The 24,405-nt window shown below is 37.1% G+C and overlaps 1 protein-coding gene across 5 annotated transcripts in view; it reads left to right on the forward strand.

The window, feature by feature from the left end:
- RPGR (retinitis pigmentosa GTPase regulator) overlaps nt 1-24,405 on the forward strand; it is a 90,292-nt gene that overhangs the window by 28,806 nt on the left and 37,081 nt on the right. For all 5 annotated transcript variants that reach the window (XM_072615173.1, XM_072615176.1, XM_072615177.1 and 2 more), the window contains 5 exons: nt 1,628-1,783; nt 12,801-12,925; nt 14,456-14,638; nt 16,340-16,511; nt 22,353-22,456. In XM_072615173.1, the coding sequence (XP_072471274.1) occupies nt 1,628-1,783; nt 12,801-12,925; nt 14,456-14,638; nt 16,340-16,511; nt 22,353-22,456 (740 nt within the window). The remainder of the gene's footprint in view (nt 1-1,627; nt 1,784-12,800; nt 12,926-14,455; nt 14,639-16,339; nt 16,512-22,352; nt 22,457-24,405) is intronic.

Here is a 24,405-nt window from a genome sequence, read left to right on the forward strand (position 1 = left end):
GTAATTGGGGCAAAGGGAGAATTTCCTTGCTTTTTGATACATCACATTTTAGTTTATTCTTTCATTTTTTTTGCCCTTGTTGAATAAAGTTTAGTGATTTAAATTAGTAGTGTTTTTTAAAAACTGATTTTTAAGATTGAAATAAATCTTCTATTAATATAAATTATCTCCTGTTTTTGTGTCCCTTCATTTCCTATTATTGACCTCTGACCTCCTCCGTCCCTCTACCAGAAAGCCGCCCTTTACAATAAAAAAGTAAAAGGGAGAAAGAAAAGGAAGCCAGGGAGGTGTCCTCTCATATTTCCCCTTTCTTCTGTCAGTGTGCTCGTTACAGTTCCACAGCATTTCAGTTTCAGTTTCACTTCATTTCATTTTTTCCATTTTTATTGTAGCTGTTGTATATGCTGTTTTCTTGGTTCTGCTTATTTCACTCTGAGTCTGTTCAGAATTCCCCACACTCCTCTGTGTACATCATAAAGCGTGGCATTATTACATCTCATGCCCCACGGCTTGTCCAGCCGTTCTCCATCTGATGAGCATCCGTCCCCTTTGGTGGGCGGCAGTTCCTCACTGCTACCTATATTTGTGTTTATTGCCTCCCTCAGTAGAAGGTAAGTCCTGAGGGGCTGAAGTATTAAATATATATCACCTTTCACTTGAAAAGTGACCACTTGGAAATAGGAATTACAGTCCTAAAAATGAAGTCATTTGCGATCTTAAAAGAAGAAGCGTTGTTTTTTTCTGAGTCACTAGCCTAAAAGAAAGAGCCTGGAGCCGTTGATCTTAGAGATCCTGCCTTGCTCTGTTTTTCTGTATTTTTCTTAAATTCCATAGTAACATTATTAAAAAATGTGTTTGTATTTTTTTTTATGAAGATAATTTAACATCTCAGGAGTAGCATGGTATCGTGGAAGTCCTAATTTTCTTGCTTCTGACATATATTGGTTGTGTGATCCTGGGAAAGTCACTAAGTGATAGCCATTATTGATAGAGGGAGTTTATTTACTAGGAAGTTCCTATGCCACTAAAATTATAGGTCCCTATCTATCCAATATTCCGTATTATAATAATAGCACTAAAATAATTATGGAGGTAGTTTTTATTTAAAATAAATGTAGCATATATGTATATATATACACACACACATATACATGTATTTATGTGTATATTCATATATTTTACAATTGATATATATTATACAATTTATATGCATTACATATGAATATATATGGCAATGACATATCAGAGAGAAGTTGGCCTATAATAAAGGACTACGTTTACAAGAAATTGTATCTTTATAGCTCCTCTTCTTCTCAGATACATACAAATTATTGTAGATATACTGCTAAAATGTTAGACAAGATCAGGCCCAGACCCATACCCTTGATATCATAAAACTTGTCCTTTTCCTTCCAGATTCCCTTTGTCATTGAAAATTTTAACCTGAGTATTGGATATTCTTTTGAATGCATGTCTAAAGAATAGTACTTAATATATTTTTACAAAATAGTAAATGTCTATAATAGTCCATTTTTAAGTTAGAATATTGATTATATTGATTGTTCTTATTTAAGGCTATTTAAGTTAAAAAAATGGTTTTTTTTTTTTTGCTCCATTCCACTTTCAGAGGAAGAAGTTTATACATTTGGCCTTGGACAGTTTGGTCAGTTAGGTCTTGGAACATTTATATTTGAAACATCAGAACCAAAGATTATTAAACATCTTCAGAATCGGAAAATACATTATATTGCATGTGGGGAAAACCATACAGCTTTAATATCAGGTAAGGATTTAATGTAACAATATATTTTTTGCCTTAACACTGTAATCGTAGGAGTAACACTGAAATGTTATGATATAATTGTTCACAGGAATTATGATTGAATCAAATACAATTTTCAGGAAACAATTTTATAATATCTTGCTATTTAAATATTTTAGTTACAAGAACTCCTACCCTTTTTTCTATTTCATTTAAAACAGGAATACATGAAAGGTTAGGATTAGATTAGATGATGTACTTATTAGTATTAGATTACATTAGGTTATGTACTCTAAAAAATCCAGATACATAACTTATAGAAGAGGGAAGATGGTATACTAGAAATAGAATTGGACTCTGGAGTCAGAAGATCTGTGATCTAGGCTTGCCTCCAAGTGCCACTTCCTTCATAAAGCTTTCTGTGTTCCTCTCTATTACTTTATTTTATATTTTTCTAATGTACTTATATCACATTATATGTTGTAGTAATGTCTCTTGATATTTTTCCCACTTATTAGGCTGTTGGCTCCATGAAGGCAGGGCTCATATCTTATCTAAACTTTAAATCTCTCCCAGTTCCTATTGCATAGCATACAGTAGGCTCTTAATGCTTGTTAAATTGAAATTCATTGAACTCAAAACAAGCAATTAAAAAAATCATTACACATGTACCATTCTGCAGCCTCTGCTAAATCCTACTCTGATGACTCATCATGGTGTGACTCTGGGTTGTCAGTCTATACAGTCTATTAACCAACGTATTTTAAGCACCTTCTGTGTGCATGGCACTGTGCTAATAATAAACTCTGGGATTCAAAGAGCAGTCCCTACTCTCAAGCAGTTGCCAATCTAAAGTTGGAAACAGCATCCAAACAGCTATGTGTAAACAAGCTATATACAGGGTTAATTGGTGGTAATCTCAAAGGGAAAGAAGTATGATTAAGGAGAACTGGGAAAAGCTTCATACAGAAGGCAAAACTTTAGCTGAGACTTGAGGGAAGCCAGGAGGCAGACATGAAGAGAGAGTTCCAGGTATGAGGAACTGTCAGTGAAAATGCTCAGTCAGGAAATAACCATGTGCACAGAACTGAAAAGAGGCCAGTGTCACTGGATCACAGGGAATATGGCAGGGAGAAGGAGAGGGTGTAAGGTATAAAGAAGACTGGAAAGGTAAGAAGAAGAAGACAGGTTATGAAAGACTAAAACCCAAATAGAGGATTTCATATTGATCCTTGAGGCAATAGAGAACACCTCCTGGTGTTCACTAGGAGGTCCCATGATTAGATTTGTACATTAGGAAAATAGATTTGGCAGCTAAGTGGGCAAGGTATGGGGTCGGGGTGGGGGGAGGGGAGGAGAGTCAGAATTTCAGGAAATAAAAAAGATTAAGAGGGAAGGAAATAAGCTCATGCATATGTTTGTTCTTGAGTCATGAGTTCTGAAATGTTCTACCAAGTGGAAAAGCTTGAAATTCAAGCTGGGAAGGTGAGATACTGTATGTCTTGTTTAGGCACCAGCCTAACTTAAATTTGGAGAGATTCATCACCAGACTGGGTACAGAGATGGATATGTTGGCCAGAACAATTGTTTTTTAAAAATTTAACAATGTAATTGATGCTTTTTTCCCCACATTGTTGCTATTTCCTAATTTACCACTCCTTCTAAAAGAACTCACCTTTTAAACAAAGTACAGTTAAGCAAAACAAGCCAACACATCGATGATGTCCGGGAGCCTATGTCTCATTCCATACCTTTGCTGCATAGAAATAGATATGTGTATATGCTGGCATCATTCCTTTGGGGTTGAGATTGGACAATGTGCTGATGTGAATTTAATGTCTTTTAGTATTGTTTTCTTGTGATCCTTGTATATTTTGTTCTTTTGGTTTTGCTTTCTTAGCTTTGAATCAGTTCTTGTAAGTTTATCCATATTTCTCTAAATGCTTCATTTGTGTTATTTCTTATGGTTCTTGCTGAGACTTAACATGGTGTCCTGGGTTGAGAACTGGCCCTGGAGTCAGAAAGGTGTGTGTGAGTTTAAATTCTACCTCTGACATACGTTAACTATGTGACCTTGGCTGCAAACTGATTCCCGTATTCTGGAAAACAGTTTGGATTGAGGCAATAAAAATCTCTAAATTGTTCACATAATTTTCCTTGATGTGGTGATATCACTCCTGAACATTATACTCTAGGGAGTTTGATTAAAAAAAAAAAAAAAAACCAAAACCAAAAACATCCTATTTAGACCAAGATATTCATAGCTGGGTTCTGTGTGGTAGCAGAAGACTGGAGACAATATGGGTACCCATAGCTTAAGAAATACCAAAACAGATTGTGACATATGAATGTAATGGAATATTAATAAGACCCATTTTTAGGAACAGACCTAGGATTTTACCAGTGTAGGGAACTCCCAGAAAAGAACTTTTTCTTCTAAAGCAGAGCAGCACCTACTTTTCAATAAATAATCTTAGATAGTTGAATCTGATTGTCAGAGTAAGTGTGTGAAATGCTTGTCTAAACCTAATTTTTGTCAAACTCCTTTCCAGTATTCTCAGAAGTTCTTGTTGAATAGTGAATCCTCCAGAGCAACTCTTGAAGGTCATCTGTAAGTTAGAGAGAGGCTGTAATCTTCCTCAGTGGAAGGAGTCCTTATGCAAAGTATTGGAGTGTTCCATGTGCAAAGCAGGCTGTCGCAGGACTCCTCTGGTTTTTTCCCATCATGCCCCCAATCATCACTCTTCCTCCCTCCCCTCACCCCTTTTCAGCTTCCTCTTTGTGTGTTGTGAATTCATCGGAGTCAAGGACTGTCTTTTTTTGTATTTGTATTCCTAGGGCTTACACAGTGACTGGCTCATAGTAGGTGTTGCTTCTGGTTGTTCATTCATTTCAGTCATGTCCAACTCTTGCTATTTCCTTCTCCAGCTTGTTTTACCGATGAGGAAACTGAAGCAGTTGGGGTTAAGTGACTCGTCCATGGTCACACAGCTAGTAAATGTCCAAGGTCAGATTTAAACTCCAGTCTTTCTGACTCAGGCCCAGTATTCTTATCTACTGCACCACCTGGCTGCCTGTGGCACGTAGTAGGTGCTTAGTAAATATAGAGATAATATAAAGATATGTAGTATATAGATAAGACCATTCCTTTTGTCAGGGGTCTCAGTTTTTTCATCTGTAGAATAGAGAACTGTAAATGCATTGCAGGGTCATAGGGAAGATTAAATAAAATGGTGTCTGTAAAAGTGGTATTACATGGAAGAAGAAGTTACATTTATTCTGTGTTTTTCCAGAGGGCAGAATCAAAACTGAGGGGGAGAAGTAACTCTAAGGCATATTTTGACTCAGTATAAAGAAGAAGTTTCTAATAATTATAAGTGTCAGAAAATGCAATGTCTTGCTTGTAAATTGTTGACTTCTCTTTTACTGCAAGTGTCTGAAACCTACAAAAATCATCTCTTAGAGGATATTAGAGTTATTGTCTGCATTTGGTGAATGACCTTCTAGTTCTTTTAAGATCTTATGGTTCTGTGACTGTCAAAGACTTTATTCTAGAGCTTTGATAGAACCCTGTAGGATTTTTGAAATTAGTATCAGTTTTATAGGGGTTAGAAAAAACCCCAAGATAGAATCAAATCATTCTGAAATTTTAGAATTGGAAGGGCTTTAGAAATAATTTAATTCAGCTCTCTTATCAGATACAGCCAGAGGGACAACTGGGTACATGCTGTCAACTGGAGAATTTCCCAGTCAGGAGAGGTGCTGAGCTATTGTAGTTCCTCCACTTACTAATTCAGTTGTGTATCCGGTAAGGACAGTTTTACACTAGGAGAAGAGAATGTTTCATCCAAAGGTCAGGGCAGGCTCTTACTAGGGTCATTTTAGGGCACTGATGTTCTAGAAGCTGAGATCAGGTGACTGGAAGGGTGAGAGGGGGAGTTGCTTATTAGAATTCAAAGCTGGGGGAATCTGTGGAGTTAACCCTTGACCAAAATCATACTATTTCCTGGTAACTTAGGTGGTTTTATTCTGGAGGAATGTCTGCCTGGCTTTGGTTTACTTTTTCTGTGGTCCCAGGCAGGGACTACTGACTCAGCCACCATCTCTGGTTTGCTGATTTATTCATCTCACAGATGAATAAACAGAAGCACCAAAAGGTAAAGTAAATTGCCCACAGTTATTCAAAAAAGTAAGCATTTATTATCCTATTATGTTCTAGGCATTATGCTAGGTGCTGTGGATATTAAAAATGAAATAGTTCATGTCCTCAAGGAGCTTATTGGGGAAGACATCACATAGATACTCCTTGTGTATGTACGTGTGTATATATGTACAAAATAATTTGGGGAGGAGTCACTGGCAACTGAGGACTGTGGTAATAGAGGAAGAGAATATCCAGAAGATGCTTAAGTTGTTTTCTTGAAGAAAACTAGGAATTCTAAGAGGCAGAGGTGAGGATAAGGCCTGTGAGCCTTGTACAAAGGCATGATGACGACTGATGGAATGTGGTTGTATATGATGTATAGCAAGAAAGGCACATTGACTGAACTATGACATTTTTGAAGAGGAGTACCACTTAATGATCCTGGCAAGATAGATTGGAGGTTGGAGATTGGGGAAAGAAATAGATTGTGGAAGGCTTTAAATGTAAAATGGAAGAGTTTGTATTTCAGTCACACTTTTGAAGGAGAAGATGAGGAATAAAACCCTAAAGCTTATCTTCATCCCTCATATTTTTGACCTTTGTAAACTCATTTACTTCAAAGCTTAAACTGTACACCTATTCATGACTCACACATTGAAATCCAGTCTTGTCCTTACTGAGCTCCATCTACCAGTGAGAAATGATGACCCAGATGTCCCTCTGGTACCTCCAAGTACAAATGTTCGTAGCTGAGTCATGACATTTTACCCTCAAGTTGTTCCACCTTTTGACTCTACTATTACTGTTTCTGGCATGACCATTCCTCCAGTTTGCCATGTTCAGGGAACTGGAATTGTCTTTGACTCTTTCCTCTCCCTCACCTCTGAGGTGAGGTGTCAGTTTCCATTTCATCTTCTCAACATCTTTTGTGTGAATCCCCTCTTCTTTATTCTGTCTTCTAACACCCAGTTCAGATCTACATGATCTCTTACCTAGGCTACAGTAGTATCTTTTTACAGGTCTTCTTGTCTGTATTTTCTCCCCATTTCAATCTATTTTTCATCTACTATCAGAATATTTTTTCATACATGTAGATCTGGTTATGTCACTCCTTTATTCAGAATTCTTTTTTGATTCTCTTTTGTCTAAAAAGTCAAATTCAGACTTCCTTCCTGGCGTTCAAGACTACCTATAACCTGACATCACTTAATCTTTCTAGCCTAATCTTATATAATTCCTCACTACATACTCAATGCTCATACCAAATTTAGACAACTCTGCCCCACAAATACCCATTGCATTCTAATTCCCTTGCTCATGCTGTATTCCCTTTATTGGAATGCTGTCTGTTCCCATCAGCTCAAATCACACTCTTATCTAAGAAGACTTCCTCATTATCCCCTAGATGGCAGTGACTTTTCCTCCCAGACCTCATGTCACACTTTGTAACTCTCTAATGAAATCGTTTGGAGCATATAGAGCTACAGTAGAGGACTGTGGAGAAGAAGGAGACTTGAAGGACTGTACTGTTTTAAGATATAAGAGGAAACAGGCAACCCACAACGTGATAGAAATGTGGAAAAAAGGACCCCCTCCCCCATCAGTATCTGGGAGATCCTGCTCTAACCCTTTGTGATTATCCTCTGAGTAAGAAAAAAGAATGAAAAAGGCAGTCTCAGGAAAGTGGAGCCCAGAGTGGAGAGACAGGAAAAGGTAGAGAATAAGTAAAAATACAGTGACCTTTCAGAGAACCCCAACTTATCATCTTTATCTCTTTGGGATCATGGATCTCATCTAATCCTGGTCTAACAGGGAAAGGGACAAAACAGTTCAGGAAGGAAAATATTGATGGGTAGAAGAGTGTTGACAGCAAGGACACCATAGAAAATACCATAGAAAAATCTGGGCAACTAATAAATATGAATAATAGCAGATGGAAGAAAAAAATTTTTTTTAAAAGAAACTTCTTAGTGGATTAGGTACAAAGTAAATTGAATCAGAATCTCTTGAGGGGGTGAAGATAATACAGTATATTTGACAAGGCCCACTGAAACAACAACACAGTAACTCAGCCCCAAGAATGGTATAGAAAAGCAATCAAAGAACTAGTAAGGACAGAATTTAGAGATTTTAAAGAGATTTCAGTATTCTGGTACCTGAATAAATCTAGTCATGCAAGCATTTATTAAGTTACCTGCTGTGTGGTAAGTACTGGGAAATACAAAGAGATAAGTGAAACAGTTGTTGCCCTCAAAGAGCTTTCTTGCATTCATTGTTGGTGTTTGAAGGGAGAGAAGGCATGAGATATATTGTATAGTTAGAATCAGTAAGACTTGGAAGTTGATTAGATGTGGGAGGTGAGAGAAAATAAGGAGATAAGGATGATTGCAGAATTACAAACCTAGGAGATTAGAAGGATAGTGATGCCATGGAAAGAAGAGTTTGGGAGGAAAGACAGTGAGTTCTGTTACGGACATGTGTTTGCCATGCCAGTTTAAAAAGTCTTCACATATATACACATACATATGTACGTATACATATATACGTGTGTATGTATGTATGTATATAGTCATAGCAGTGGTATTTGTGAAACAAAGATGTGGAAACAAGGGGGTCCATCAGTGAGGTAATGGATGAATATAAATGCATGTAATAGAATATTTTTGTGCAGTAAGAAAAAACAAAAATGAGGAATTCAGGGACACTTGAGAACAGTTTTATGAACTAATGTAGATCAAAATAAACAGAGCCAAAAGAATCATATTCCAATAAATAGAAGATTATAAATGAACGATCACTGAAAGAAATCTGAACAATCAGTGAAGGTCCTGACGTACTTGCTTCCTCATGGAAGAATTATTAGGATACAAAAGGGGTCACTGTTTGGAGTATTTTTGTCTTATTTGTTTTTCTTTATCACAAATGAAGTTTCATTGAGGGAGGAGTTATTTCTTTAGGAACTTTCTATGATATAAAGGCAAGAAACATAAATAAAAAAATTTTTACAAATAAGTAAAAATAACCATTCTAAACTCTGTTTGTTGTGTTTCTTTCTAGGAATACTTAAAAGGCCTGTTTTTAGAAATTGAACATTTATCTTTATTCATTGATGATTAGGCTCGGGTTTGCAGTATGTGTTACCTTGCGTTACACCTTGAGCTCCTGTGTCTTTGGAACACAGTATTCCTTTCCTTCTTACAGTTTGTAGCAGACGCAGAATAGTCTGTTACTTGGATTTCTTTTCCTTTATATTTGAAGGTCTTTCTCCTGATTGCTTGAAGAGTTTGTGGTTTGCCATTGGGATTGTTAAATTCCATGAATATATATTTAGGAGTTGTAGCACAAGATGTTTTTGTTGTGGCTGTTCTGGGAGGTGATCTGTGATCACTTTGATCTTGGCACTTTGTTTTCCATGTTCAAAAGTTCTTGGTAGTTTTCTTGTATTTTTTCTGCAGATTTTTTTGACTTGTGTTCTTCTGGGAGACCTGTAATCCTTCAATTATCTCTATATATTCTGTCTTCTAAATCATTATGTGTTACCTTTATGGATATCATGCTTTCTTTTAACCTTATCACTTTTTGCTTCTCTTTTCCCAAATTCTCCTTTACTTCTGTGCATTTGCTTTTCCAAACAGTTATTCTCTTTTGTTTCTTTGTTGAGACTTGCCATGATAGATTCAAGTTTTTTTGTTTGGTCAATTTTTTCTGCTTTTACAATTCTCATTTCTCTTTTAAACCATTCAAAAACATATTACTACTTCTTATTCCATGTTTTCTTGGGAATCCATAGGCTCTTCTGCCTCATCAAGTGTTTATTTGTTTTCATTTGATTTGTAATATATCTAGAATCATTTACCTGATTGGAGGCCATATTCCCTTCTGTTTTTAGTATCTTTTCTCTTAGTTTATCTGGTTATGCTCTGGATCATTTACTGAGTTTTATTCCTTCTCAGCTATTTGGCTGGTTCAGTCTTTTTCCCCCATAAATTCCCCATTTTCCTCTTTCTGACTCCTTTCTCTTTGATTGTGGATTCCCTGAGGGCTGGACCTCCAAGTTGGCTGACTTATGTTCTTCGTACATGAGGCATTTCATATTTGCCTGATCTCTCAGTCTATTCCCCAGGTGACTTCTGGAGGGACAGAAACCACTCCAGGTGGATCCTAGGTTCTTTGCTTTAGGCAGGCCTGGTAGATCCTGGCATAGACACTATGTGTCTTGTCCCCGTTACGTATAACACAGATTGCTGTTGTGCTGGACTCTCAACCCGAACAAGCTTTAGGTTTTCCACAGCCCTGGGAGGCAGTAGGGGATAGAATTGATTTCTGTTGCAAGCTAGTGTGTAGCCCTTCTAGGACGTAGGTAGTGAGGCTCGGGGTGCTAAGAAGGCCTGTGTTTACAGGTTCTTTACCTTGTCAGGATTCCTGGTGCCCTAGACCATGGAGAGAGGTGACGTTGCTTTATCCTTTGCACATAATGGCTGTTTTGAAGAGGTTGGAGAGGTCATGGGGATTGGAGAAAATATCTCCCCTTCATCTTGTTGTTCTCATGATCTGGAAGTTCACAGTGGTTGGGTTGGAGGGAGCATCAAGGAATGAAATGAGGGGGAAAATGAGGAAAGAGGAAAGATAAATGAACATCATGTCAAGCAGCAAGACAAGAAAGAGTCATTTAAATATTTTCTTTCCAAATTAATGATTCTGTTGCTATTACTGTAGGAAACCCAAGAAGGAAATTAGAATGGGGCCTTTTCCCAGTCTAATTAAACATACTGGTTTGTGTTTTTTCTTCCTGGTCCTCTGTTCTCTTCTTTTCACCTCATTCCCTTATTTACATTTTGCCTACTGTTTCTTTAATGAACTCATTGCCCCCTCTACCTTTTTAAAGCTTTATATTTTTTTAATGAACTAAAATTTTTCTGCCCCTCAGACCCCCTCATCAAGGTGGTGATGGAATAAAACCCTTGTAGCAAATGTGTATAGTTTTAACTCGCCTTCCCACATTGGCCATGGCTGACAAATGTCTCAGCCAGCCCCCTCATCAGGCCGTCATGCTGCTAGCAGGAGGTGGGTAGAGTGTTTCCTTATTTGTCCTCTGAAATCAGGAGCAAGTTGTTGCATTGATGAGAACGTGAAGTCTTTCAGAGTTGATTGTCTCAGTTACCTTCTTTTGGTTCGGCTCACTGTGTTCTTATCGGTTCATACCAATCTTGAAAACTCCATTTCTTCACCTCACCTACAGCCAAGATAATTTTTCTTAGCTACGTCAAACTCTCCTTAAGTCATCTGGTGACTTCACTCATGCAATAATTCCTTAAAAATAATAGGTGTGCAATAACTGTTCATTGTTTGAGCCTCACACTCAACTTTGAAACCTTCATCCATGAATACAAACTAGTCTATCTGCCCACTTATTAATCCTCTTTTGCCTATTTTCCCCCCAAAGTAAAGCTTTTTTTGTGCTTCTACATCTAGATCTCAACCTTTGATAACTTCTCCTGTTGCTAGAATGATGCACCTTCTTTAACACATTACCATTTTTCTTGAAAGTAATTTTTCCAAATGAATTATTGCTGTTGATAAAACTAATACATTTGAAATAAAGTTTTATCTCTTTGCTGTAGCAGTCTATGATTATTTTCATGGTAAGCTCAAGTTCAGATTATCAGAGGAATTAAAAACATATTCTGTTGAAAAATAAGGAGGGGAATTTTTTAAAATCTTGAGAAATAATACAGAAAAGTTTATCACACATAGATTGGAAACTTGGTAATGAGTTCTTTGATCAAGACAACCCATGAAGCAGAAAAAATGTACATGTTCCACAGTTCCATAGTAACAGTCTTTCCATTTCAGCAGTGATGATAGCACATATGAGAAAAGGGAGTAGGAGCAGCTAAGAATCAGATTTTAGATCATTTAGAAATGTTAGCTTACTTAGTTTTTGATACTCATTTTCCAATTACCATTGAGTTGACATACCACAAGAAGGGAACTGAATCATATCATTATTGACACAAGATGTAAGGGGATTGCAGTTAAATGTAAGAAGGGTTGCATGGTCTTGGAGAGACAAATAAAATAATTTTACAGGGTTTTATTCCTCTAGAGGCAACAATAAATATAATTTCATGGTACACTTGGTCATCTTGCACTGCATGGCATGTGATCAGCATAAGCATCTCCACAACATTAATTACAAATTTGTGTAATGAGAATGCAGGAAAATTTAGAATTTGATAAGACCCTCTATATTAAATCAACATATACTTTCATAAGTGATGATTTGATTGCAAAGTAGGCATAGGGGAAAACAGTAAAAACAGTCTGGGAAAATATTGTTCTGGATCAACAAATGAAAGAAACCAGAAGTTTGTAGATTTCATATTGGTGTGGTAACAGTGGAAAATGTGCCAGATTTGGAATGAAAGGATTTGAGTTCCAATCTCTGCTCTGCCACTTGTTATCTGTGTGACCTTGGGCAGAACACTTCATTACTTTTACCCTTTGTTTCCTCAGCTTCAAAATGAGGAGGTTTTCCATCTCTAGATCTCTGGTACTGTACATATACACATAATCTCATAGATATAGTGATATAATTGTATAATACTGTCTGTACAAAGTGAGTGTGTGTTATGTGTACTTCATTGCTGCTGGTCCAAACAGTATCATGGACAACATCATGTATAACTGTACTTTGGTTTTATGTATTTTTGAATGCAATTTTGTAATCCTCCTTTTATTTCCTAAGTAACCATGTTTGTGTAAATTCAGTACTGTATTTGGGGAACAAAGAATTGTATTTGTAATATTCATTAATACATTGTAGTGGGTATGGCTGACCTAGAAACAGCATCTACATAAAAGAAAATATTCTGACACTTGTTAATATTTCAGATACAGGCCATATGTATACTTTTGGAGATGGTCGACATGGAAAATTAGGACTTGGACAGGAAAATTTTACTAATCAATTTGTACCCACGTTGTGCTCTAATTTTTTGAAATTTATAGTCCGTCTGGTAAGGATATAACATTTCCTTGTTTGGATGTACATATTATATTTTGCCTGCTAGAAATTCATGGAAAATATTTCGTTTTTAAGATGAAACAATCTTGAACTTTTGTATTAATTACAGTTTCAGGTTTTCTAAAAGCCATTTTTTTCAGCCATCTCTGTCTTGAAAAATTATCTCCTTCAATTTCCTTCTCGAGTTTTTCTTCTGCCTCCTTCCTTGTCTTTATGTCAATCTTTTATTTCAAGTCTGAAATTAATGAGACTCTTAAATGCTATAAGGTAGTAATTCCTAAAAGTAAGTCATTATATTCATTCAGTTAGTATTTATTAAGCACCTATTCTGTATAAGGCACTGTGTACGGTTCTGGGAAAATTTGTTTTTTTAGAGTATCTTACAGGAAAAATATAGCTGGTGTTTTTAACTCTTCCAACTTCTATTTACCACATGATGTTCATAATAATAATCTGATGATATAATAAGGATTCATTTACACTTCAAGGTTTACAAATTACTTCCCTCATAATATCCTTTGAGACAGTATAGGTATTATTATTTCTATTTTATAGATGAGGAAACTGAGGATTATAGGTGTTAATTGGATTGCCCAAGGCTACACAGCTAGTAAAGCCCTAGAGCTAGGACTGAAGCCCACGTCTTTAGAGACCTTTACCCACTACACCATGAGGCCTCACCACTGTCTTATGTAGTCTTACTATTTTTAATAGATTCAGTGGTACTCTAAAACACTGTGTTCATCCATTTAGACCAATAATGCAGTGTAGAACAGTGGTGTTTGAAATAGAAGCAGGGTTACTAATCCATACATAAGGTGACCTGTGGACCACATATTGACTTAGCTTTGAGTTGGCAGTGAGTGGGAGGGAAGCTGTTTATCATCTCCAGTGCAGAGCACTTAAATGTGCTAAAAATTTGTGTTGCTGGGAATATTCACGCATAGGGACACACACACACACACACACACACACACACACATACACACTAGCAGTAATCAGTCACTTAAATGTCACTTAAATGTGTAAAAAGTCTGTATTGCTGGGAACAGTCACACACAGGGACACACACACACTCACACACTAGCAGTAATCAGTCCAAAGGTCTTAATACAAAAGTATTTGCTAAGGACTTGAAACCTAATTGCCAAAAGAGATGGTTAATTTCTTCCTGTTATTTTTTTTCCTTGATTCTTCTTGTGCCAGTATTTAAGAAATAGTTTTCCACATTTTCTTAGTTGAAATTACTGAAACTATTTTAAAATTACTCTTTTATTTCCTTATTTCCTAAGAGAAGTAGTGTTTGCCAAGTAGTTTCCCAGTTTTGTTTTTCATTATATGTTTATACTAGTCAAAATAAAAGAATGGCCTTAGTTCTGTCTTTTGCTTTAAATTACAGTGATTAAAGTATTTTTTTTACAAGAGAGGCTCTCATTAAGTAACATTTTAACTGAAAGCTGCTTTTAAATTCATTTCCATTTGAAGGTGGCTTAAGCTAATTGAGTCTGTCTTTTTGCTCCAGGTTGCTTGTGGTGGATGCCACATGCTAGTCTTTGCTACTCCAAGGCCCAATAAATCCGAAGAAATTACGGAAGAAAAAGTAAACGATAGTGGTTTGACTGCAGTGTCTTCTCTTGGTGATGATCAGCCTTCAGGAAACACCTTGCAGAGAACATTATCCGCAAGGTCACGGAGACGAGAAAGGGTAAGTAGTGCGCCTTCTGTTTCTGATGGCTACTGAGTAACGTAAAGAAAACTGTAGAAAAATACTTTTAAGAGATCATTAAGACACTTTCAGAACTCTCAGTTTAAACTTGTGAGCTTAGCGTGTCATTTATGTTGTCAAATGATTTTAGAATTTTAAGCAGTTTGCTTGTGAGATAGAAAAGCAGCATATGCAAAGTGATCATTAGGAAAATTTTTATTCGTGATATTTATGAAAACCGGCCTGTTACCGTGAGAGTAAAACATTCACATTCAGAAACGCTATTCAGTATATGACTATAAACTTGGTAGTTCTCTTACTTTTAATCATGCTTTCCATATGTTTGGGTTTTTTGGTCATGTTTTATAAGCAACACATTTTTTGTGAGATATATTTTGGTAGAAGAAAACTTACTTTGCCAGTGCAGGCAGCTAGATGGCACAGTGGATAGAGCACTGGGCCTGGAGTCAGGAAGACCTCGTTATTCTTGTAGACACTTACTGGCTCTGTGGCCCTGGGCCGGTCACTTAACTGCTGCCTCAGTTTTCTCCACTGTAAAATGAGACTGAGAGCATCACCTGTGTCCAGTGAAGGACTCCACATAAAGTGCTTGGTCCAGTGTCTCGGTGCTCTAAGAATCTTTGTTCCTTTCCACTTCCAGAGCAAGTCAGCCCTAACTGCAACTTGTAGACTTCCAGAGTTATCTGGGGTCCTGAAAGGTTCAGTGACTTGTCCAGCATTACCAAGCCAGGATGTGTCCTTCAGGACTGGATCATAAGGCCAGTTCTCTAGCTACTACACCACACTGCCTCTTATGTTAACTCAAATTATAAATAATGAAAGAACTATGGAATTTTTTGTGAGTTAGGGAGTTCTCTTAAATTGTGACCCAAGTCGCAACACTAATGACACCTTGTCATGTCAGGAAGAATTTTTTAAATGCCCGCTGTGTGTCAGGCTCTCTGCTCAGTAAGTGCTCGGGATTCAAAGAATCTATTTTACTATTCAAAGAACAGTAAAAACAGACCAAGAATCTCAAGGATCTCACATTCTAATGGGGAGACAACATTCATGTATATAGAAGATATATCCGGGGCAAATTGGAGGGGATCGCAGAGGGAACAGGAAGAACTGCGAAAGATTCTTTTGACCTAGTTTTAATCCCCTCTTTGGAAGCTCAGTAAACTACTTCTTATGTGCTAGGCTCTGTGCTAAGCCCTGAGAATACAAGCACAGTTAGAAAGAAAGACAGCCCCAGCTCTAAAGGAGCACCTAAAAGGGAGCTGAAAGTGTTTGGGTGGGGGTAGAATGATTAAAGGACATGGTAGAGAATGTATAGAGTGCAGCCTGGAGAGGAATGATGCTCTAAATGCTCTTTGGTAAAGGTTTTACATTTGGTTTTTCTCCAAGAAAAAAGAAGTAGTGTGGAAAATTTGAAATAGTTACTTTTGTAGAAGTAAAAACCTACATTTTGCCTCTTATCAAAATCTCCCATTTTGAAATTTTAGATGTATTAAGTTTGAAAAGAACAGCTTAAAAACTTTTTTTACATTCTCAGGGACCATTGAAATGTGAGCATTATGGAATAAGGGCAGCTTTTTTCTTTAATATGTTTAGCAAATGCAATAAATTAATATTAAATATGGTACTCAATGCTTGATCAGTCTCGTTAACAGTCTTATTTTCATTCTTTTTTCAAAGGAAAATTCACCAGAACAGCATGGTCGAATGATAAGAACTCTACCCCCATTGGAAGTTCCTTTCAAACCACCAGTACATGCTTCCAGTACAGTCCCTCTCAGGTTCCCTATGAATAGTTATCCTGATGCAAATACAAGTAATGAAAATGACAACCTACAATTAACTGAAGCAGGTGATATTTAGTGCTGTGTCTTCTCATGAAAAGAATTGTTCTTATTTTCCCTTAAAACTCTTCACATCCTGTTTTAATTTACTGGATGACTGAATTGTTCATTTCCTAACCCATCATAGACTCAACAGCTAGAAGGAGCCACCAGGAACCATAATAGTATCAGTTACCTTGGATGCATATGCTTAAGATGTTATCTTCCATCCTTAACTTCCATAGACCTTCTGTAAATAATTTGATTTATAGACTTGTGACAGTGTTTTCATGCATATCTGACACTGGGGCCTGGATATTAGGTAAGGAACCAAGAATGGGAGAGCCAGGAAGACACTTGATGAACCAGACTGCTGTTGCTAATTCAGGCAGACAATAAAACTCTAACCCAGAGAGACAGTCTGGGATCAGGATCAGGAATCCAGCAAGGAAGTGGTGAAACCCATGTAGGGCATCAGCTCCAAGGTCTTGTTGCTGAGCCAGCTTGCCATCTGAAGGTTAGAGCTTCCAGTACAGTCTCATTGAAGTATGAATCAGACCCAAAGGGGTTTATCTTTCAGTTGGAGTATAAGAATGATGATGGTGATGCTAAAGATAATAATAGTTAGCATTTATGTAGCACCTCTGTGCACCTCCCAGCTACCTAATAATATAGAATTGGGAATATTTGGCTGAAGTACAAAGTAGAGTGGGAAACAGCAGATTCTGGCAGGCAGGGAATTGCCTGCATGAAAACGCCTTCCATTGAGGCACATTGACAACTGCTCTAACTTTTCATCTTAAAGATTTGCTTGGGGACATAGAGATTTATCCATGATTAAAGGGCTGTTAAATGCTAAAGATTGGACTTGAACTTGGTCTTTCTGAGTTCATTCTAAAGCCAACTCTTAGTATGCTTCTCAGTATTTATATTATAAATATAAATAAATAATAAAAGGAGAAATTTATGACTTTCAAGGAAGCTGTTCTACCTGTCTCTCCTGTCTCTCCTGTCTTCAATTCAGTATAGATATTGGAACATATGAGGTTCTGTATAATTTTGTTGCTTCTTTGATAATTCTAAAACACAACCATATTACTCCTATGTTCAAGAAGCTCCGGTGGTTCCCAGTTGTTCCTGTGACAAAATACAAATTCCTCTACAGACAGTTTTTGCTTTATGTAAGTGAATCATTCCTCAGACCTCTACATAAAGCAATTTTTACATATTGTGAATTTGCTCCTACCTACCTACTTCACTTAATCTTTATAACAAAGGACATTCACAAAATAAAACCCTTTATGGGTCACAAATGTACTGAAATGCAGACATATTTCTGTACCACAGTAATAAACAGAATTGTGAAATGAAAGCTAAAGTTAATGATAAAGTATGTTTGGTACTATACAGTAAAATTAACATAGTAGTTAGGTTGCTTCTTCCCCACCCACTGCATCTAGCCTTTGTCGTTGGTCGTTGGCTGTGCGTCTTCTTTATAAAGCTATGGAGAAATGTTTGGACAATGGCTCTCTTATTCCTTGTATATCTGATGAGACAGCAAACAATAACATCCCCAAACAGTCTTTAAACTTTTAAGAATCTTGAAGTCTTTGGATCCATCTTTTCAACACAAGAAAAAAAAATTCACGCAAATGATGAAATGCTTGTGCCCACCTACTGATATTTGAAAAATTATTTTTTATTCTGAATTTAACAAACATCAAATATGGTGAACATATTTACCAGATGTTGTAGAATAGAAGGAGATTTCAAGTGAAACTGTGATTGTCCTATCATGTAGATCCTGCTTTCCTTTTCCATTTTTCTTGAATTTTTTGCCTTTGATTCTTGTGGCTTCAGCTTTAGTTATTGTCTGGATCATAGTTTTTCTTTTCGGATGGTGTGTTGAAGGTCACTCCTCTGACTTCTTGCCAGTTGTGTGGCCTCTTCCTTCTGGTCTCTTCTACTCTACTCCTTATTTTAAAGAGCTTCACCTTTGTCTTCTGTAATCCCTTCTCTTTCTTCTGACCAAGAGAGCATTTCCCTAATTAGATTCCCCCGAAGCTCTTCCCTTGCCTATCTGATGTCTTTCTGTACAAACTACTTTAGTTATCTTGACCACTCTCATGTCATTCACTACTTCCTGGATAATTTTAAAAACTATATGGGTAAGCCCCCAAGATATTTCCCTAGGTCTGCCCTTTTCCGAGAGCCAGCCACATATTTCCAAATGCCTGCTGGACATCTCTGTCTTGCAAACAAAACCTAAGGATTCATTGTTTTATAATCTTCTTATAATGTATATAAAAATGTATGTTTTCTTATAATACTTTAACTGCAACTGCTCCCTTTCCTTTCACAAATGCAAATGAATTGGTATTACTTGCATGAAAGCAGATATTTATACATACCTTTATAAATAAGTGAGGCCTTATATGTATTAAAAGTTTGTTTTTTTTTTATCCTCCCCTAAAGAATGTTGTGTTAGTATTCATGTGTAGAATCCTAAGGGGTAATGTCAGAAGCACCTTCATCAGAGGGTCTTTGACCTTCACTTAAGAGAGCAGCCCAAGCTCATCCTTCTGGTTATGGGAAATTAAGAGGCATCTCTCTATAGGATGACCTTATGTCCCTATTAATTGTTTACTATCGCATGCAGATATGTAGTTTTAATTTCTTCTCATTTCAGTTTGTTTTCACTCCTAAGACTAATTTAGAAAGTCTCAGTCTCCCTGATTAAAACTTCATAAATAAGTACTCACTTGCCCAAATAGGCCCATAGCTCCTGGGATTATAGGTAAAATGATCCTCTTCAGCCACTTTCTCTGTAGACTTCCAGTAGATTAGGGTGGTGATTGGGGGTAGGGAAGAAACATTCTAATCCTTTCTTTCTCATCTTCTTTAACCAATTAGAGCACTCCAAGATCCTCAAGTATAAATGTGGAAGAGTAAGATAGCAGATATCACTAATCACTATCTTGGCAATATCTTCCACTCCTGCCCCTAAATCCTCACAAAGAGGAGGGAGCATTCCTACATACATGAGAAATGGGACCTTGCCTAGGCAAGCTAGGAAGCCACCTTTAAGGCTGCCATGTGACCATCCTAATTTAATTCCTTTTTGGAGAACAGCAGTACTCATAACCCATTTCCAGGCACACCTCCCCACCCCCACCCCCCCGCAATGCTTTGGCTATCTATATAGAATATCCTTTAATCAATGTTATACGGACCTTTAAGTCTTGTTACATGAGTTTTCAAACTCTCATACTCGGTTAACATATAATCATCCTTTTGATAAGTTTTTGCCATCTCATGTAGTAATTGCAGTAGGTAGGAGAAACCAATCAGGTCTCTTTTTAAAACTAGAACTGACAAAGAAAGACCCTCATTCAAATTGCTGTGGTGAATGGATCTACTTTGTCATTGTTTCATCGTCTCAAATGAGACTCATCTTTTCCTGCAAATTTGCCCCTTCTATTGACTTTGCAGCCATATTCCCAGTTATATAGGTTCGAACACTCAGATTCTTCCCTCCACTTTCAGGCATCTGCCAAGTGATATCCATCGTACCTTTGTAATAATTCTCTACTCAAAAACGTTCAGTGGCATTGATTACCTATCAGATAAGATATAGACTCATCCTAACATTTAAAGTCCTTCACAATCTGGCTATGCTCTTCCCTTCAGCCTTATTTCATAATTTTCTCATTGACATATACGTTCTAGCAAAACTTGGATCTTTGCTATTCCCTAATCTCTCCCTGCCTTCTTGTACCCCAGTGCATTTGTGACCAGTGTCCACTATACCTGGTATCAGTTCTTCTTACATTTCACTCAGATCTCTGATCTAATCAATTTAGATGATCCCCTCCAACGGGTGTAGATCACCATTCATTCCTGACCATCCCTTGTTGTCTGTCTTCCCATAAGTTCGTTAAACTAATTGAAAGCTTTCTTTATCCTACGTTTCAAGGGTACCCCCCTCTTCTTTTCCTACCACACATTTTTACTGGTACTTTTTGCTCCTGTTTCTCATTGAATCGTTTAGTATGTTTTGCAACCTGCTCAACTCCCACCGTGTACCTCTCCATCTCCTTTTGTATGAGTTTTTCACTTCTTCAGAGCTGGTTGTTTTCCATTTCTTACTGCCATACAGCACTGTTGGTAGAATATTGATGTGAAAAAAATAAGACTTTTTTCTTAGAGAAGTGTAGAATCATAAAACTAACTTTGTAATTTCTTCAAGTTAATGTAGTCCACTCTCTCAATTTATTCTGGGTCTAACTCATTGTACAGTTATATTCTCTGTGCCAGATGTATGTGCCAGGTGATTCATTCTTCCCTGTGTTATAATCTAGGCAAAAGACAGTCTTTATCCATTTGTTCTTTCCTATGTGGTCAAGTCAAACTTTTTTGAGTAGTTACAAATTTCTTTTAAGAGGCTTTGTAGTATTCTGGAGCTTGATACAAATACAATGCCATCCACTGGCAAGAGCATATGGAGTATCCCACTATCTGTAGAGAATCCCTCTTGAACTTGGACTCTGCACTGGATCTCTTCCATCACAGTGCTGAAATCCTTTGGCAGGCATATGATCTCACTATTTTCTGCCTTTCTTTATGCTTATGATGGGAGAGTCATCATGCAGAGTTATTTTGGTTATCAATATCTTTCAAAGGTTCTTGAATGATTTTGATCCATGAATAAGAAAAACTTTGTTGGAAAAGAGCCTGTAAGACAGCATTGGGCTCTATTGAATCAAATGCTTTTTCATAATCAGCGAACAGTAGACCCAGTAGAATTATCTGTCGTCTGTATTTTTCAGTCAGTTACAAGATTTACTAGTAGTGATGTAGTCTATTTAATATATGTTGCTTGCAAAAACTGCATGTTCTGTATTAATGCCCTCATTAAATATGTCCTTGATTTGTGTATAAAAGATTTTGTATAGGCAGTAAGACAGACATACAGATTGGTAGTTACTGGTGTTCTCTATTACTGTCTTTGTACTAATAAAATTTGAGATTTGTTTACATATTTAATATCTTCCCCTCATTTAAGCCTTGTGAAGTGATCCTTCACAAATCTGAAAACTGTGTCATTTCCTGCACCAATCATGTCTATGTATACTAGGTCCATTCTGATTGGCTTTCTTGCTGCTATTCTCTTTCATTCTATTTCTAGCCTCTTCATAATGGCATCAGGAATGTGCCATTAGAATCAGTATGTGATGGTCCTTCATTTTGAAAACAGTTTATTACAAATCTTTTTAAAGATTTTTTTCTATTTTTTTCTTGTTTTTCTTCTATTTTCATCTTTAAATGGCCTTGGAATGACCTTTCTTAACTGGATTTTGTAGCAATCTTTAAAAAAAACTATATCAATAGTAATAATTACTGTCATTTATGTAGTTCCTTAAGACTTACAAAATATGTACTCCACAGCAATCCTGTTAGGTACATACATAATAATAAATACTATTATACTCATTTTGTACTAAAGGAAACAGAGACTGAGAGAAGGTAGGTATTTGCCCAGGGTTACCAGTAAGAATGCAGGTAAAGATTCAAATCCAGGTCTTCCTGACGCCAGGTCTCCTGCTGTTGCCGATGGCCCAGTGCAGTCATTTCATGTTTCATTTTTATATCTGTAGCACTTACGCATCGTAAACACTTAATAAATGTATCCGGTTAAATTGAAAATAGACTTGAGAAATTTATCTCTGAGCGGGTTCTCTTCAGTTTGTTTGGCATCTATAGTACAGTTCCTTTAAAAAAAGTCAAATCACATTCTGAAAAATCCAATTAAAGAGTCATGTTTTCTTTTGTACTTTGCAAATTTCACTTTCAATCATTTTATTTTCAAGATGAACCAGTTGAAGGGAAAGAAAAAAGCAGTTCTTCATCAGAAGAGTCAGAATCGGAAAACGAGCAGAGAAGTCTTGGAGACACTACTGATGTTCTAAATATGGTAATAATTCTAGTCAGGCATAATAAGCATTGAGGTGCACATGAAATTCGGTTTCATTTCAACTAGCCTTTATTGAGCACTTACTATGCTTATAGCTTTTCAAGGTGTGTTTTGTTCTGTGTCTGATTTGAAGTTGATTGTTTTTATTGATGATGCTGTAGAGCAGACAAGAGTTTGGGCCTTGGATTTGGGAAAATGCGAATTAGAATCCTGCCTCAGACATTAATATGTGATCGTGGGCAAGACATTTATTTAACCTCTGTCATCCTCAGTTTTCTTACCTGTAGAATAGGGCTAATAATGGTATTGTTGTTGGCTGATCGTTCACAGAATTGTTGGGAATCTCAAAAGAGGTAATACCCAGAATGTTTTGCATTCCTTGAAGTGATATGCAAATCCCAGCCACTGTAAACGTCAGCATGCCCTTGAGAACACATTGGTATTCTGTTGAGTCCAGAATTGGGTTCAGAAGCTCAAAGTTGTTTGTTAATATTGAGTTAATTTTCATTTATGTCCTTTAACCAACTTACAAGAATGTCAACAATTTCTGAACCTGAATCTCATCTGTAAGATGAGAGCATTGGATTGGATGACCTTTGGCTGTCAGGTCAAGGGCTTTGTCTGTTGTCCTCAGGAACTTTTGGAATGAGCCTGTAATTTCATTGGTATAGGAAGGAAAGGAAAGTTCTGTCAGTGTAGATCAGCAGCTATTCTGGAACTTCTTGTCTGGGTAAGAGTTATCTGGAGCACTGAGGACTGGACTGACTTGGCCAGAGTGGTATGTGTGTGTGTTCATCCTTCCTAGTCAAAGAAGACCATGCCATCAGAGAAATGATGACATGACTTGCACTTGACTTTGTTTTGAATGAGGGAGGGCTGTGCAGGTCACCAGCCTCACTCCTCCTCCAAAGCCATCTGAATCCAGTGACCTGATATTCATCAGGATGACTGGAGATGACCCAGGATGAGGCAGTTGGGGTTAAGTGACTTGCCCAAGGTCACACAGCTAGTGAGTGTCAAGTGTCTGAGGTGAGATTTGAACTCAGGTCCTCCTGACTCCTGCAGTATGTATCAGAGGCGGGACTTGACAGCCAGGTCTTCCTGATCCCAGGACTGTTTGTCTAGCCACAATACCATATATCCTCTTCCAGGAATAGTGTTATTAAATTGTAAACTGTGTGATAAGAAGTACAATCTCCTGCACTGAGAAATGAGCCTTGCTGTTATGGGCCTTGCTTTTCTATCAATCCTCAAAGTCTCTTAAAGTTGAAAAAAAAAGTGTGATTAGCAAGAAATGGAGTCACAGAAATAATTTGAATTCCAGCCTTGTTTATAAGATAAAAATGAAAATAGCTACTTTTGATCAACTTAATTAGGAAATTATTTCATTGTGAGAACTGAATGATATCCATTAAGCATTATCTTTACTGTAGACAAAATAAAATAGTGTAGTTCTACCACTGAGACCATTCCACCAACTTGTATGCACATTCAAAGGTTGGAGAACTACTGTTCTCAGGGTTCTAAGTTCTACAAAGGATTGTAGAACTCATTTCATTGCACTGGTGTGCTTCCAATTGATAATCAATCATTAGACTCTCTCACAAATATATAGAGATCCACAGACAGAGTGGGCTCAAATTTTAGAGTAGAATGGTGGTTAGGCCACTCATATGGGATGCCCAGATGGCAAAAGGATAACCCAGAACTTCTAGTGCCTTAGGCTTCAAAGTCCTTTGAGTTGATAATTGGTGTTCTTCTTTGGCTTAAGGGATTATACTCGAAGCTACCTTCTTCAGGTATCTGTCTGCTTTTGCATATCAATGTGTCTTCAGTGTATTGCTCTGTTCCTGGTGTGATCACCTGAGAGAGACAGAACAGAGACTGACTCTCTCTCCTTCCTCCAAGATCAGTTCTTTCTCAGAAACCGGGCTCCAGCTATGGAATCT

Source organism: Notamacropus eugenii, chromosome 5 (assembly GCF_028372415.1).
Source record: "Notamacropus eugenii isolate mMacEug1 chromosome 5, mMacEug1.pri_v2, whole genome shotgun sequence".
NCBI classification, from domain to species: Eukaryota; Metazoa; Chordata; class Mammalia; order Diprotodontia; family Macropodidae; genus Notamacropus; species Notamacropus eugenii.